At 35.0% G+C, this 15592-nt stretch overlaps 1 protein-coding gene across 1 annotated transcript in view; it reads left to right on the top strand.

Annotated features, from left to right (window-relative positions):
• The window catches only part of MEMO1 (mediator of cell motility 1), a 66154-nt gene that overhangs the window by 7650 nt on the left and 42912 nt on the right, over positions 1-15592 (top strand). Inside the window, exons 2-4 of the mRNA XM_019653817.1 lie at positions 4710-4778; positions 11807-11919; positions 14094-14205. Of these exons, the coding sequence (XP_019509362.1) occupies positions 4712-4778; positions 11807-11919; positions 14094-14205 (292 nt within the window). The 5' untranslated portion in view covers positions 4710-4711. The remainder of the gene's footprint in view (positions 1-4709; positions 4779-11806; positions 11920-14093; positions 14206-15592) is intronic.

The raw sequence follows: 15592 nt of genomic DNA, 5'->3' as shown, positions 1-15592 counted from the left end.
TCAGCATCTTAGCTGTAGAGGGCAGTGTCACTGGCCCTCATATGTGGGATCCAAACCGGGGCCCTCTGGCATCCCAAGCCAGTTCTTAACCAATGTGCCACTCAGCCGGCCCCTTAGTGATTTTTTTTTTTAATGCTTTGCAGTGTGTTCTCTCCAAACTAAGAATCTCTTTTTGCAACTATTGGGTTGTTGGAAAACTCATGACACATTTTTGCAACGAAAAAATACGTCATGACTTTTCCGACAACCTAATATTTTTGTCTTTACTTCAAGCAGACTTTTAAGTCTTCAACTTCAAAAAGACAAACCATGAAATCTGAGTTCTGTTATAAAACATGTTTACCTCAATCATGGTTTCAAAACTGCCTGCCTTTCCTGTAGTCTTATAGGATATATGGTTCTGTAAGTATTCTTCCAGGTTTTAGGCTTGTTGCTTTTCCTACTCCATAGACTTCTTCCTTTCTCTCTTCAAATATGTAAAGATTTCTTTGGTGGTTAAAAATGGGTTCTTGGAGCTCTGTTGCCTGACTTTAAGTCATGGGGAGGCTACTTAGTATCTGTGTGACCTTGAGCAAGTTTCTTAACCTTTCTGCTTTAGTGTCTTCATCTACAAAATGAGAAAAAAAATAATTGCCATCTCATAGGGTTGGTGTGAAGATTAAATGAGTTAATGCTTTGAGTTACATAGAGGAGTGCCTGACACAGAGTAAGCACTGAGTAAATGTGAGTTATTACCATTATCACAACTATCCCCCTCCTCATCCTCCTATGCCTACTTGGTTACTAAGATATGTCAGTTTTTCTTTTTAGACTCTAGAGCATTCATTTCTCATCTCACTGCTACTGAGATCATTCTTGACCATGACATTACTACCTCATGCCACCATTTCAAAGAGAGCTTCACTTAACACTTTCTGCTTCTAGTGTGTCCTTTCTGCTCATGTTTTTCAGTATTAGACCAATAACAGTTCCCCGTTAGCAGTGCCTTGCTCAAGAGGGTATAGCAGTTTTCCAGTAACTTGTGTTATGAAGCCCAGACTCCTGTCTGACTTGGCTTAGCATTACTCTCTCATTCCACTCAGGACAGGCTCATATTTTCTCTTCTACATCATGCACTTGGACATTTGTTCATCTTCTTTCTTCAGCCTTCATGCCCTTCCTTTGTGCCCTTGCCCTACTACCCTTACTGTTTCTGTCCTTCCCATACTTCAAGAATTAACACGTTTTGTTTTTTTTAAAGATTTTATTGGGGATTTGGGGAGGGAGCAGTGTTGGGTAATTGGGGAAGGGGAACAGACAAGTTGCTGTCCTTTTGTTCTTCAGTCTAGTTATGGAGGACGTTGCTTCACTGTCCCATGTTGGTATTGTGATCATTGCACTCTTCCTGGGTGAGGCAGATCGGTTGCCGGTCATCGGTCGGGTGGTCATGACGGCTCACGGCAGCTGCTGTCCACTCATGCTGTCTGCCGGCACTCACAGTAGCTCATGGCAGCCCACTGCAGACCCACTGCAGCCTACGCCATCGCCAGTGTCTCATGGCAACCCAGCTCCAGGTCGAGCTGTTGTTCACCATCTTAGCTGTAGAGGGTGCAGCGTTACTGGCCCATGTGGAATTCAAACCGGCAGCCCTGCTGCTCAGAGCTTGCGCTCCCAAGCCAACTCTTAACCAACGAGCCACTCGGCTGGCCCAAGAATTCACTTTTCAGAGGCCTTTCTAACTTTTAAGAACTGAACTTGGGTTGGAACAGGATTGGTCAGACTGGGAGAGACTCAGACTAGAAAGACAGGTTGATTTAGAGACCAGAATATGGACTGGAGCATCAGGGCCTTTAAATTCAAGAACGGGAAATAGGATCTAAAGTCTGAAAACCAAGTCAAAGATGGAAGACCCAGTTTAAAGTATAAGGATGGGAAGTGGAGGGATGGAATATGAGTGACAACTGAGAGCAAAGCAGTGTTGAAAATCTGAGATGTCGTTTGGGCTTGAGACAGACAAGGGCATCCAGATGAATCAGATGGTTTTTAAGGTCCACATGGCCAGGCAAGATAGTATATTTTTGAGTTGACAAGTGAGAGCCAGTGATGTTAAGATCAGGAACAGGTGTTGGAGTCTGAGGCAGTCAGTACTGGGGTCTTGGGTGCTAGAAGATTGGGGGACATAACCAGATAAAATAGAGCCCCTGTTAGAGTATCACGATCACTACAGGATGACAGCAAACTTCTATGTGCTGAGCTGTAGAACAACTACATTTCCTTCCAGCTAAGATTAGAAGTGTGTTGTGAGAATATTTCTATATCGGGCAACTTGATAGGCTCCCTTGGATAGGAGTGACTTCACTTAATCCATCCAATAAAGCCCTCAGTGATTTCAGTGTGCTTAGTGTATGTCCCATATCACTTCACTCCTAATTCAGCACCCTACTATCTTGTATTGCTGTGATTGACTTATGTGAATCTCTTTTTCCCCCTTCATAACTTAAGCTAGTTCAATGAGGACCATTTTAGAAACGGCGCTTTATTGTGGTATAATTAACATACAGCTGCATATATGTAAAGTGTACAATTTGATAAATTTGAAATATGTATGCCCCCATGAAAACATCCCCATAATTAAGATAGTGAACATATTCATTATCCTCAAAAGTTTCCTTGTGCCCTTTTGTAATTTTCCTTCCACACCCATTCATACACTTTCTGGCACTACAGATTAATTTTTATTTTCTAAAATGATTTAAATGGAATCATATAATATAAACTTTTTTTTTTGGTCTGGCTTCTTGCCGTCAGCATATTTATTTATTGATTTTTACGTTTTTTGGGGTTTTTTTTACTGTAATTATTTTGAGTGCGTCAGTAGTTCATTCCTTTATATTGCTGATGAATGTTCCATTGTATGGATAGACCACAATTTATTTTTCCATTCACCTTTTGAGAGTCATTTAGTTTCCTCCTTCCCTCCCTCAGCATGGAATAGCTTGGGTCACATACAAGAGTTTGTTTAACTTTTTAAGAAATTGCTAAACTCTTTTTCAAAGTGGTTGCACTGTTTTACATTTCCACAAGTATATATTGAGTTTCAGTTCTACATCCTTGCCAAACTTGGTATGGCCACTGTTTTTAATTTTAGCTATTCTCGTTGGTGTTTAGTGGTAGATCATTTTAGTTTGAATTTGCCTTTCCTTAATGACTAAATGATGTTGAGCATTCTTTCATATGCTTATTTGCAATCCTGTGTATTCTTTGATGAAGTATCTGTTCACATCTTATCCTATTTAAATTTTTTAAAATTGTGCTAAAATACACAGAACATAAAACTTACCATCTTAACCATTTTTAACCACTTATATAAACAGTTCAGTACAGTGTTAAATACATTCATTGTTAGATAACCAATCTTCATAACTTTTTGTCTTGCAAAAATGGTTGCCCATTTTTTTAAAGTATTGGGTTGTTTGTTTTGATATTTTTCATGTGTTCAGATATAAATCCTTTAGCAGATATATGCTTTACAAATATTTTCTCCAAGTCTGTCTTTTTTTTGTCTTTTTAATTTACTGTGCATCTTGAAATTGACCATGGTGGGAATGATTTATTCCATATTAATTGGCAAATGGCTACAAATCAAGGCTTTATTTTTTGTTAATTTTCTGTACCGAACAAAGTAATGGGGAAAGGTTAATAATGCAAATTAAACTTAAAATTATGTTATGTCTGTAGCTTTAATATTGTGAATAGCACAAAAAAATGAGGAAATACTCTTCCTAGTATATGAAAACTATTATCTAAACAGCAAAGAAGTTATTCAAGTCATTGTTGAACAAGTGATGTCTTCATTGTTTTATTCCTATCAGTTACAGCCATCACTTGGCTATGGATAGGAGTTCAGCTAAAATCAGTAAAAGCATTCTGTGACAGTCAATTGGCTATGTGGAAATTACAGTAAAGAGTATTATATATTTTTTCTTTATTTGTAAATTATGTGGTGTGTATTTTAATTCAGTAAATTTATAATAAATTTATGTACAGGTGTATATGTATGTATACATTTTTATTCTGCAGAGCTTGCTGTTAACCATTACCCACATACCACTGGCTACACACTAATAAGTAAGCACCAAGGAAACATTTCTATACTCATGTAACTTGAATGAGTCAAGAAAAGAAAATATGTTCCAGAAACAGTCCTTCTGTAGATAATAAGAGACCCAATCTGATGCTGAGACCAGAAGATGAAAGAGATGAGTAGTGGAGAGAGAAAATGAAAGACATACACAGAGGCCAAGTCAATTATCTTACCCCTAAAGCCACAGAGGGAAGTGAGTTTTTAGTTGTAGGGTATTTGTTCTGGCCTAATTTGACTTGCTCTTGGACCTATCATTGTTATGTAATAGTTTGCTAATGCTATTGAAGAGGAATGTTAAAAACATATCTTATTAGCGTTACATCAGCAACTTCAAGTAAGCCTTGGATATCTCCAAATCTAATTTTTCTTCAGACCAAAAAAATTATAAAATACTTTTTAAAATTGGAACACAGAACAATTATGTTTCCTATTACTTTCTGGAAGTTGCATCTTTAGTTACATTGTTTTTAATCTATACACTCAATTCTGTTGTTTACCATAGTTATATTTCTTTCAAAAGTTTTTTTTTTCAGAATATCTTGATTTTGAATCTCATGATTAAGTTTTAAAAATTTTTGTTTTGTAGCCATGCAGGATATACGTACTGTGGGTCTTGTGCTGCTCATGCTTACAAACAAGTGGATCCTTCTATTACGTAAGTAATATAGTTAGGGACCATTTTGTTTATGGAAGAAGAAGGTTGGGAATTATATCATAATTGTTTTGTTACTGAATAATTTGTTTTGCGTACTTATTGTTAATTTCATTAGGAATTTGACTATAAATTTGATTATACTTTATATAGGTTATGTTATGGATAGCGTTAATACTATTTTTTTATTGTCTGAACATTTAGTTTTTATATCCCCTTTAGTTGGTAAAATGTTTAGTTCTGGAAATGTTAGAAAGTTAATGTGATATTGTGACTTAGAAGAAATATATTTTGGTCATTTAAGCGATGACCAAAATACATTTCTCATATATCGGGGGTATTTTTTGGATCCTGCTGTATATTTGGTCCTAGTCCACAGTTCCTGACTCATAGGCCCTCAAACCCTTAGAATTTCCTAAGTGATGAGTGTGACAAAGGTTTCTCTTGTTATAGATGGGTAATGAGGTGACTTTTGGACCCCACCTAAGGATGGGGGCTTGTTGCCAGGAGAACCAACCATGTGATTTACAGGGATGGGAGTTTTAGTCCCATTCCTGACCTCTGGGGAGTGGGGAGGACCTGGAGGTTGAATCAGTCACCAATGTCCAATGATTTAATTAATCGTGACTAATGAAGCCCCATAAAGACCTGAAAAGACAGGGGTCAGAGAGCTTCTGGGTTGGTGAACACATGGAGATTTGGGGGAGATGGGCACCCTGGAGAGGGCATGGAAGTTCCACGCTCTTTCGCCATACCTTGCCATGTGCATCTCTTCCAACTGTTGGTTCCTGAGTTACATCCTTTTATAACAAATCGGTGATCTTAGAAGAAAAATGTTTCTCTGAATTCTGTGAGCTGCTGTAGCAAATTAGTCAAAACCGTGGAAAGGGTCATTGAAATCTCTGATTTATAGCCAGTCGGTCAGAAGTATAGCTATCAACCTGGACTTATGACAGGAGTCTTGAATTAAAGTCCAAGGAAGGGGTTGTTGGAACCTTCAACCTATAGCTGGTCAGTCAGAAGCACAAGTAACAACCTGGGATTCTGATTAGCATCTGAAGTTAGGAGGAGGGAGTCAGTCTTGTAGAACTGAACCTATAACCTGTGGAATCCGATGCTGTCTCCAGGTAGATAGTGTGAGAACGAGTTGAATTCTTGGACACCCTGCTGGTGTCACAGAATTGCTTGTTGGAGGTGTGGAGAATACCTGCCCCCCATGTCGAAATTGGATACAGGAGAACTAACAGTTAAATATTTTGGTTTAAAAAGTTTTTTTTGAAAACCTGGAGATGAGCATTTTTAAAGAAAAAATGCAAAGCCCTTTCTATTTTAACCACTTTGTAATTTAAAATTCTTTATTGTACTTGTTAAGTTGTGGTTAATGAAAAGAATAATTTGTCATTGACAGGGTAAGGTATCTGAATTATTTTAGAATCTGACAGTATATTTTATGTGGTGTTTGAAGCATATAAGCTTTTAATAATTCAATGATAGCTCTGAAATTAGCTTTAAAAAATCCTTCTGGCAAATGAGACTGTAGTATGCTACTGTCTAAAATGATAAACTTGTGAACTTTCAAAAGCTTAGTATACTACTCTCTAAAATAAGAAATGTGTGAACTTTCTAAAGCTTCTGCTGGAAATAGCCACCCAAATTACTTAATTTTCTGACCAGCATTTGTATCAGGGTCCAGTCAGTATTGCCAGTTGTACACACACTGTGTGAAGAGATAAAATTGGTCGTCTTAATCCTGTCCTATGTTGATTGTTAAAGGTCAGACCTGTACTAACAGAGATGAAGGATAGTCATTCAAGAGAAGTAACTCACAGCAGCCGTGAGTTTTGAAGGAAAACCTTAGTCACAGCCTACTCCTTTGCCTTTGAGAAATTTGTTCAAAATTTTAAAACAAAAAAGCTGCTCTTCTTTGTTTTTATGTAGTGTGCTCTGCACATTGTATCATATACCTTAGTTGAAAATTATTTTTAGTGAATTTTAAATAATAAATAAAGCGATACTGTTGCCAGACTGATGAGGCTTTGGTTCGCCCTGCCTCATTTATGAAATTGAGGGACATCTTGAACAAATGTTCCGTGATACGTATTTAATATACAGTTTTAACTAAATTATTTCATGAATAAGAGTAAGTAGAAATTAAATTGGAAAGATTTTCAGAAGCTTCCTTCATGTGACCCTGGGCCTATAAACCAGCTATAATCAAGGTTAGTTTATGTAACAGCTTTTCCTAAAATTTTTTTGGTTTGGCAGAATTTTTGTTGATGTTATGGGCCAGAAGGGTACCCCTGAATTAAATTTGGCCTTGGAACATATGGAGAGATATAGAGCCAATATTGGTAGAAGTGTAAAGCATTTGTTAAATAGGCTGATGGGAAGAGAGGCTGGAAGGAAACAGAAAAAGAATAAAAAGGGAAGAGAGCCAAGGACTAAGATGATAAAGGAGATCAGTAAAAAGAGAGACAAATGACGGATGGTGATATAATCAGCTTACTTTTATAATTAGTATATAATAATTGATTTCTGAATAAATAAACTTGAAGGTCTAAGTGTTACATATAATAATTCACAGTCATAGTTGTATTCTTTTGAAAGTGGCTGTCCCTGAGATTTGCAGTCTCCAGAGTCCTGTGAGAAAACACAAAGAAATCCTTTTGGGAACCGTGAGAAGTACAGAGAAAAAATAAGTCCAAAAGAGGAAGTTAAATTCTATAGCACTAACTTCTGTTCTACCTTCCACACTCATCCGTTGTCTCCATGTCAACTAGGATCATCTTGTGTACTATGCTATCTTGCACTTTGTAGGGACCTTTTACCTTTGCATGATTTTTGTAACATCCTGCATGGAACAGTTGGAAAATAACTTGTGCATTGATTTAGGCAGATCTTTCAAATATTGACATTCATCATACAATGTCAAAAAATCACATTTGTTAATATCACTACCAGTTTCATCAGAAAAATCTTTCATTATTGGGAAGCTGTCAGTCTCACAGTGATAGAAATTTTGCAGAAGTCTCATTTTCACTTAAAAGCTTCAATGTTTTCTTTGAAGTGGCAGGCCCATTTCATCTTCTTAGAAAATTTCTGCCGAATACCTAAATTTGTCTAGTCATTTTTTGATGTAAAAATTTCATTCCATGAAAAAAATTCTAGTTTAGCTCACAACTCAAAATCACTAATTTTTTCCCTATGTAACGTCTGTATGTGAGAGAAGTGCTTTATACATTTAAAACCACAAATTGAATACATTTTGTTATACAAAATATTTCTATAAAACTGTACTCAAAGTTCAAGATTTAATGAAATTAGGTGACACTTGCCTTAAAAAAAAAAACCTGGTATGGGTGAAGGTGAAGAATACATGATCGCGTTTCTTACCTTGATCGCGTTTCTTATGTGCCAGCGGTTTACCCAGCGTCACTTTTGTACCATAAATGCAGATACCATCACAGTGAAAAAGGCACATACCGTATTTGTATTATGAAAATACTGTTGATTTTGTGGACTCCTTGAAAGGTCCTTGAGGAATCCACAGTTCATACTTTGAGAATTGCTGTGATACAGGGTGTTTGGACTTCGACTGTGAATAAGGTGTTGAGGAAGGCATTTCTGAGGAAATGATTTTTAAGCCAGGCAAAAGGAACAATAGCACATATGAAAGCTTTGAAGTGGGCAAAGTTATATGTGTCATCAAGGAAGTGCAAGGAGACCAGTACACATAAAGTACTGTGATCCAGGGGAGAGGAATTCAAGAAGGGGCTAGTTCATTTGAGACTTTAGAACCCATTTTAAGGATTTTGGATTTGATCCTCTGATCATGAAGAGCCATTGAGACTTTTTAAGCAGGGGAGCGATGTGATCTAATTTATGTTTCAAAAATAGTACTCTGGTTGTTAAAGAAAAATTTTAAATGATAGTTAAGTCCTTTTTCATATTTATAGTTGCAAAGTCTGTTCCTATTACTAAAACTTTAATTAAAAACTGGAACTCGGGATATACTTAGACAGTAACTTGATTCATATCTTTCAGAAAATCTTGCAGGGCAGGAAAAGAGAGCAAAAGGAATCTTATTTGGGGCCACATGATATTTTATTCTTTAGTTAAAATATCTCCATTTGCCATGGAGCACCTTTAAAAAATTACTGTGTTCCATTATTTAGAATAAGTAGTTGAGTATTTATGAGATCAGACATTCAGGTAACTTATGTATTGGGTGCACAGATGACAGTCATCATAGTAACTCCATAAATGTGAATTCTCTGGAGGTATCATATCTGAACTACATTTATTCCTAAGAGAATGCATACTGATTTTTCCCCATTTTTTCATATTAAAGGTTTCTTTTACATGTGTGACAACTGTGATGATATGCTAATATTTAAAAGTCAACTTCTTTAAAGACAAAGCACCTTGCAATTATTTCAGAAATAAATTGAGAGAAAGTGGCATTGCCTCCAATGCTTACATTACTCATTTCTCTTCAAAATATTTTCATGGCCTTTCTGTGGTGTTTATGGACTTAGCAATGTATCAAAAAGAAAAAAAATGTATTACGTTTTATTTACACTATTATTTTGGTTGGCATACAGCTAACAGAGAGACCTGTTTTGTGATTACTACTGGTTTAATATGCACTTTTTTTTCCTTCTCTTCAGTGATACCTAGCTTTTTTGGTTTGTTCTTGGGTACATCACTTTTAAGGGTTTTATATTTATGGGGGACCTTAGCCTCTTTTTTCTTATTATCTCTCTTAACCAAATGTGTAACTTCACTATGTTGCCTTTGGGTGAGTTTCTGCAAAACTAGAAAGAATCTGTTGGGTACACAGTTGGATAATTTAGACTGGAGGGAGCTCTTCCCCCAGCATTCTTCATCTTTTCAGCCAGGTTGGGTCTGACAAAAATGCAAGCAAAGAAATAGTCAGATATTCGAGGAGGCTGTTAGGCTTTCCAAGCTGACCTTTATTTCTGGAGTAGTGCTCATCTTTTGGCCACTGTGAGAGAACCTTGTTACACTTGCCATGAAATGTATCTATATCTTAAGTTTAGATTGGTATTTTAAAAGACATTTCATATTTTAATTATCCTGGATTTCCCAGGAGTATTCTGATTAATATTCTATCCCTCTTTCTTTTCATAGAAATTTATTCCTCAGACATAAAAATGCCTTTTTTTCATACTTGGTTCTTGATTCATATAAATACTTGTCCTTAGGCAAATCACTTAAATACTCAGAGTTACCATGTATGTCCCACAGTAGACTTTAATTTTAAAAAATGTGATATTTATGTGCTTTTAAGATAGGAGAACATAGTGGTATCTCTTTTGTTCATTTAAGAATCTATAGATTTGTGTGTTTTTTTTTCTGAAATGGTTAACTAGAATTGATCATAATGGTGGTAACAAGAAGTGAATATTGGAGTGGGGTGGGGGGAGCAGGGAGAGATATGTTTCTGACTAGAAGTGGCCTGTGGATGAAGTCATGTATTTTCTATGTGTGATGTTTTTGGGGCTCTAAACCGAGAATCACCTTTTCCTTGTCCACATCTTTCTTATCCCTAACCTCCCTCCAAATAGCAGGTAACATATAGCAGACAATAGGTTAATTTTCTTAGCCATAATAGAATTTTATCAAAATAAATATATTGCTAAAGTATACATTTCTTGGTCTGCAAGTTTTTGATGTAAAAGAATTAGCTCATGTCTCTCAGTCATTGTCCCTTCATTGAACAATGAGTAGTAAATTTTCTATGTAGATAGCCTATCATTTATTTACATCTTTCTTAGAATTTTGTGGGTTTTTTGGGTCTATAAGTGTGTGTGTGTGTGTGTGTGTGTGTGTGTGTGTGTGTGTGTGTGTGTGTGTGTGTAAATTTCATATGAATCTGGGAGAACAGAGAAAATGGATACTTTTAGAATTTAGGTTCTAGGGATGTTTGAGATAAAATGAAAGGAAGTTAATTTTACTCTTGATGTCAGGATAAAAGGATTGTAAAGATTTAAGCTACAGTTTAGCCCAGTCCTTCTCTTTAGCCTACAGTGCAAATAACACAGAATCAAGTTTCTTTGTCTTTGGGAATGACTTCCATTTGATTGAGAACAGAAAAAGCTTATTACACAGAATTCTTCTCAACAAGATGCCTTTTTTCTCTGCCATGGAAGAAATGTGGAAATAGGTTTATCAGAATGCTTCTTTGTAATGATATTTTGTATGGATTTTTAGAATTTATACTATTATGTATTTTTATTAAAATTGTAGTAGACCTTAGAAGGCTGGTTTAGAATGTTTTAGAATTTTGAGATTTTATTTAATAGCTGAAATGTTTAAAGTTCAATTATTATAGCTATTGAAAACCTTCTATAAACTAGCCATTGTGATTACAGAGATGATTTTAAGCATAGCAGGATGATTTACTGTAGATAATCAGTAACTGATATTTCCAGGTGTTGAATGTGGTTCTTTTAAAGGCCTTTCAACAAAAAGACAGAGATAAGGAAATGAACTTAATTAGCTGAGGAGGAAATCATTAGTAGGTATATTGGTTTGCTAGTGCTGCCATAACAAAATAACACGAACTAGGTGGCTGAAACAACAAATTTATTTTCTCACAGTTCTGGAAAGATGAAGGTACTGGCAGGGTTGGTTTCTCCTGAGGCCTCTTTCCTTGGCTTTCAGCTGGGTGTCCTCTTGTTGCCTCTTCACGTGGTCACCTCTCTGTGTATGTGCTCTCCTGGTGTGTCTTCTTGTAAGGACACCAGTCATATCGGATTCAGGCCCTACCCTAATGACCTCATTTTAATTTAATCACCTCTTAAAAGACCTTATCTCCAAATACAATTACATTCTGAGGTACTATGAATTTTAAGGGAACACAATTTAGGACATAATAGGCAATGAAATCAATCAAGGAAAACAGTCTACATGTAATTTTTAGAAGTTACTTATTCTTTTCCTTTTATTTAATACGGTTTGTGTAGACGTGCAATTGTTCTGTGTTTTTGTTGTGTATCTCCTAGCCGGAGAATTTTCATCCTTGGGCCTTCTCATCATGTGCCCCTCTCTCGGTGTGCACTTTCCAGTGTGGATATATATAGGACACCTCTGTATGACCTTCGTATTGACCAAAAGAGTAAGTATATAGAAATCTTACAGCTTTTAAACAGCTAAAGGTTTTTTAATAGGAATTCTAAGTTAATTAAAAAATTAAACATATGAATATCCTAAGTAACATCTCAATTTTAAAAATAAAATTTGTTGTAACTAATCTACAAAAAATAAAAACAAAGAAAGAAAATCTTCCATATGCCTAAAGACAACCACAGGTTTTCTGCCAACCACGAAAATCTGTCAGATAAATACTAATCTCCAGACTGTAGCGGTTGCATTTATATTCGGGGAAGTACCATGCACTCACTGTACCATGAGACAAGAAATTAGTACCCGCAACAACTCGATGAAAGATTCTGGGCATGTTAGTCCATCCACCTCTGTGTGTATTGCTTTCCTCGTTGTGCATAGATAATGGTGATAATGCCTTTATTTCCTCTCAAATGATTTTTATGGGAAAATGAGACTAATTGTGGAACTCTGAAAGGTGCTAAATAAATCTTAAGTGTATTTTATTTTTAAAACAACTCTTTTGATTTATTTTTTTATAGGCTTTCAGAAATCTTATTTTTTATTTAGTTGAGTCTCATTTTATATATTGAATGTGTAAAGTAAAACCTTTTGACTTTAAACAGTATTTTTGGAGGCATGGGGGAGCATAATTTAAGAAATACAGAATAGTACGGGATCGGCTTTAGCTCAAGCGGTTACTTTGTCATTCAGAATAGTAGAGAGACTAGTGTTACAAAGGTTCATGTACTCATCATCCACAGTTGACTTAGAATTTTCCCCACACCTGAACTTAATTTATATTCCCCAAGTAACCATCTTTATAGATTTGGTGTGTATCCTTCCAGTTCATCAAATTATATTTTAAGTATGTTGAGTTCTTATTATTCCAAGAGATTTTGCAAAAAGTACTTCTGTAGGGACAGCCTGTTAGATCAGTTGGTTAGAGTGCAGTGCTCACAACACCAAGGTTGCTGGTTCAGTAACCACATGGACATCTGAGCTGCGCCCTCCACAACTAGATTGAAACAACTACTTGACTTGGAGCTGATGGGTCCTGGAAAAACACACTGCTCCCCAATTAAGAAAAACAAAACAAAAAACTTCTGTAGGGTGAAAGAAGCCATTTTCAAAGGAAATGATCACCTCTTTTTCCTTATTTTTTATGCCTAAATTTTCATAATTTGGATACATATCATGAAGTATTAGCAATTTGTTGTTAGAATATATCTTATTAATGAAGCTAGAGTATTACTAGTCTTACTCCTGGTAATGGTTTTAGGGGACACACTTTATTTTTAAAACCTTGTTGGGGCATCCAGAAAATTTTGGATAGCTTGCCAATGAAGGAATAGAAAGTTTTTAATCAGGTATAATTTTGTAGAAAAAAGTCATAACACCATTTGTAGTTATTTCTTTGATATTGGTAAACCCATTCTTGATGTAGTTATAAAAATGTTGGTTCTATTCTATGATAAGACAAAAATACTCATAATTTTTTATATATTAAAAACTTCATTGTCTTGCTGTACAATATCTAATTTTAAGTATAATTCATTAGAAGGGTCTGAATTACTAGATCATTTTAATATCATTTATGGCATGGTACAGTGGTGAGTTTATGTTCTGGTGTATTCCAAAGCTTAATTTTTAATCTTGAGGAAAATAGCATTGTTAGTGGGAATTTTCTGTTTTTACTATGGCAGAAACCTGGGGTGTGAGATAATAATTTTATACATTTTATTAAATAGCAAAACAGTCAAAAACTATGTTATTAACCTCATGAGTAAGTAGACACGTGGCTTTTCTAGTAGGTATTTCAGTAGGAGTTCTAATCAACTATTCTCTTGTTAGCATGCACTGATTAAAGTTAAGAAAATGCTTAGACCTAGAGCTGATTTTAGAGATAATGAAAGGAACTGATGAAAAATTTAAATTATTATTTTTATATAACTATGTAACATATAAAAATGCTGAGTAAATTATTACTTGTACTATTGTTTTGTCTGGTATGTAAAAAGCTAGTTTGTTTGTTTTTAAATAATAATAGAGGAAAAATGAAGGAGAATATTATGTGGTGCGTCTGTCTCTTGCCACAGCATGTAGTTTTGTATTACTGGGTGTAGTCTCGCAGGATAAGGATATACATTAATATATTTGTTTTACTATATTTTGAAATCTCTTTAGTTTACGGAGAACTATGGAAGACAGGAATGTTTGAACGCATGTCTCTGCAGACAGATGAAGATGAACACAGTATTGAAATGCATTTGCCTTATACAGCTAAAGCCATGGAAAGGTATATTGATTAATATAAGAAATCCCAGAGAAATAATAGATATTAATTTCTTTGGAATTATTTTAACTAGAGTAAGCTAATCATTAGAGTAAGGAGATTAAAAAATTTTTTTTATTTGAAATGAAATAAAAATTTGAAGTTGGATTTTCTTAATGTTGATTGAAGTTGGTCTTGAGTAGTTCACCTATGAAGGCTGAACATATGAATTGACCTGGTTGTTTTATTAGGTAGAAATATAAAAAACAAAACACACTGTGTGTGTGTGTGTGTGTGTGTGTGTGTGTGTGTGTGTGTGTGTGTGTGTGTGTGTATACGTATGTGTGTATGTATGTGTGTATTGGTTTGCTTATTTTACTCATTAGACATTTATCTCAAAATAACAATTTCATTCTTTTATAGTATGGTGCTGTAAGTAATAATAAAATTTTAGATTTGGGAGTAACATTGGAGATCATTTATTTCAGCCTTACACAAAGTACGTGAATCTCTTTTATAATATGCTTAACAGGGTATTATTAGATACCTGTTCAAGGTCCTCCAGTGATAGGGTACTCAGTAGTCTGTAAGTAGAGTAAGGACAGAGACCGTCTCTATTTTGTTCTCCACTTATACCTTAGTGCCTAGCCGTGCCCATCACACAGTAGTCATTAATTTATTTTGGTAAAACGAAAGAATTGTTTTAAAAGCTTTCTTTTTTCTTTTAGGGCAGTATTCAAATTAGAAAGCCTTCCTTTTATAGGCTACATTTCTGTCATTTTTTCAACCATTTCCTTTATATGAACATAATATTCTATATATGTTTGAATAGTTCTAAATATGGTGAGATTATTCCTTCTCTGGATTTCATCACTGTATTCTCTTAGTAAAGAATGTGGTTCATTTTAGGTTCTCAGTAAATATTTGTTAGTTAATTATATTAATGAAGTTCGAGATTACATTAACATTTTCTATGTGGCTAATGTACCGTGGTCAGCTAAAACCCAAGATTGTTTCATGCTGTTAAGCTGGATTATTTTATCCTTTTATACTTTTGTGGTTGATGTCTTTTTAACCCTACATGTATGTCTTCTCAATTACTTCTGTTTAATTTTTCTTGTTGGTTTTAGTCCATTATTACGGTCTTTCTGGATTACTTCTATAATTCTGTTATCAAAGTATTATTTACTTCTGTTAGTCTTAGCTATCCATATTTGTTCACAGTGACAACTATGAAGAGATACATAAATATGGAGAAGTTTAAAAAAATAAGTGTGATATTATAAGCAGTATAATTTTAGGTAAATTGTGTTTTAAAAATTCTAATTCTTCAGAAATTGTTAAACCTATATATAATGGTTATTTTTTGAAATGTTAGTGTACGCAGAACATTCTATTTTTCAACTACATA

Source organism: Hipposideros armiger, unplaced genomic scaffold (genome assembly GCF_001890085.2).
Source record: "Hipposideros armiger isolate ML-2016 unplaced genomic scaffold, ASM189008v1 scaffold_207, whole genome shotgun sequence".
Classification (NCBI taxonomy): domain Eukaryota; kingdom Metazoa; phylum Chordata; class Mammalia; order Chiroptera; family Hipposideridae; genus Hipposideros; species Hipposideros armiger.
The sequence above is the reverse complement of the archived record's forward strand: the minus strand, read 5'-3'. Positions and strand labels throughout refer to the sequence as shown.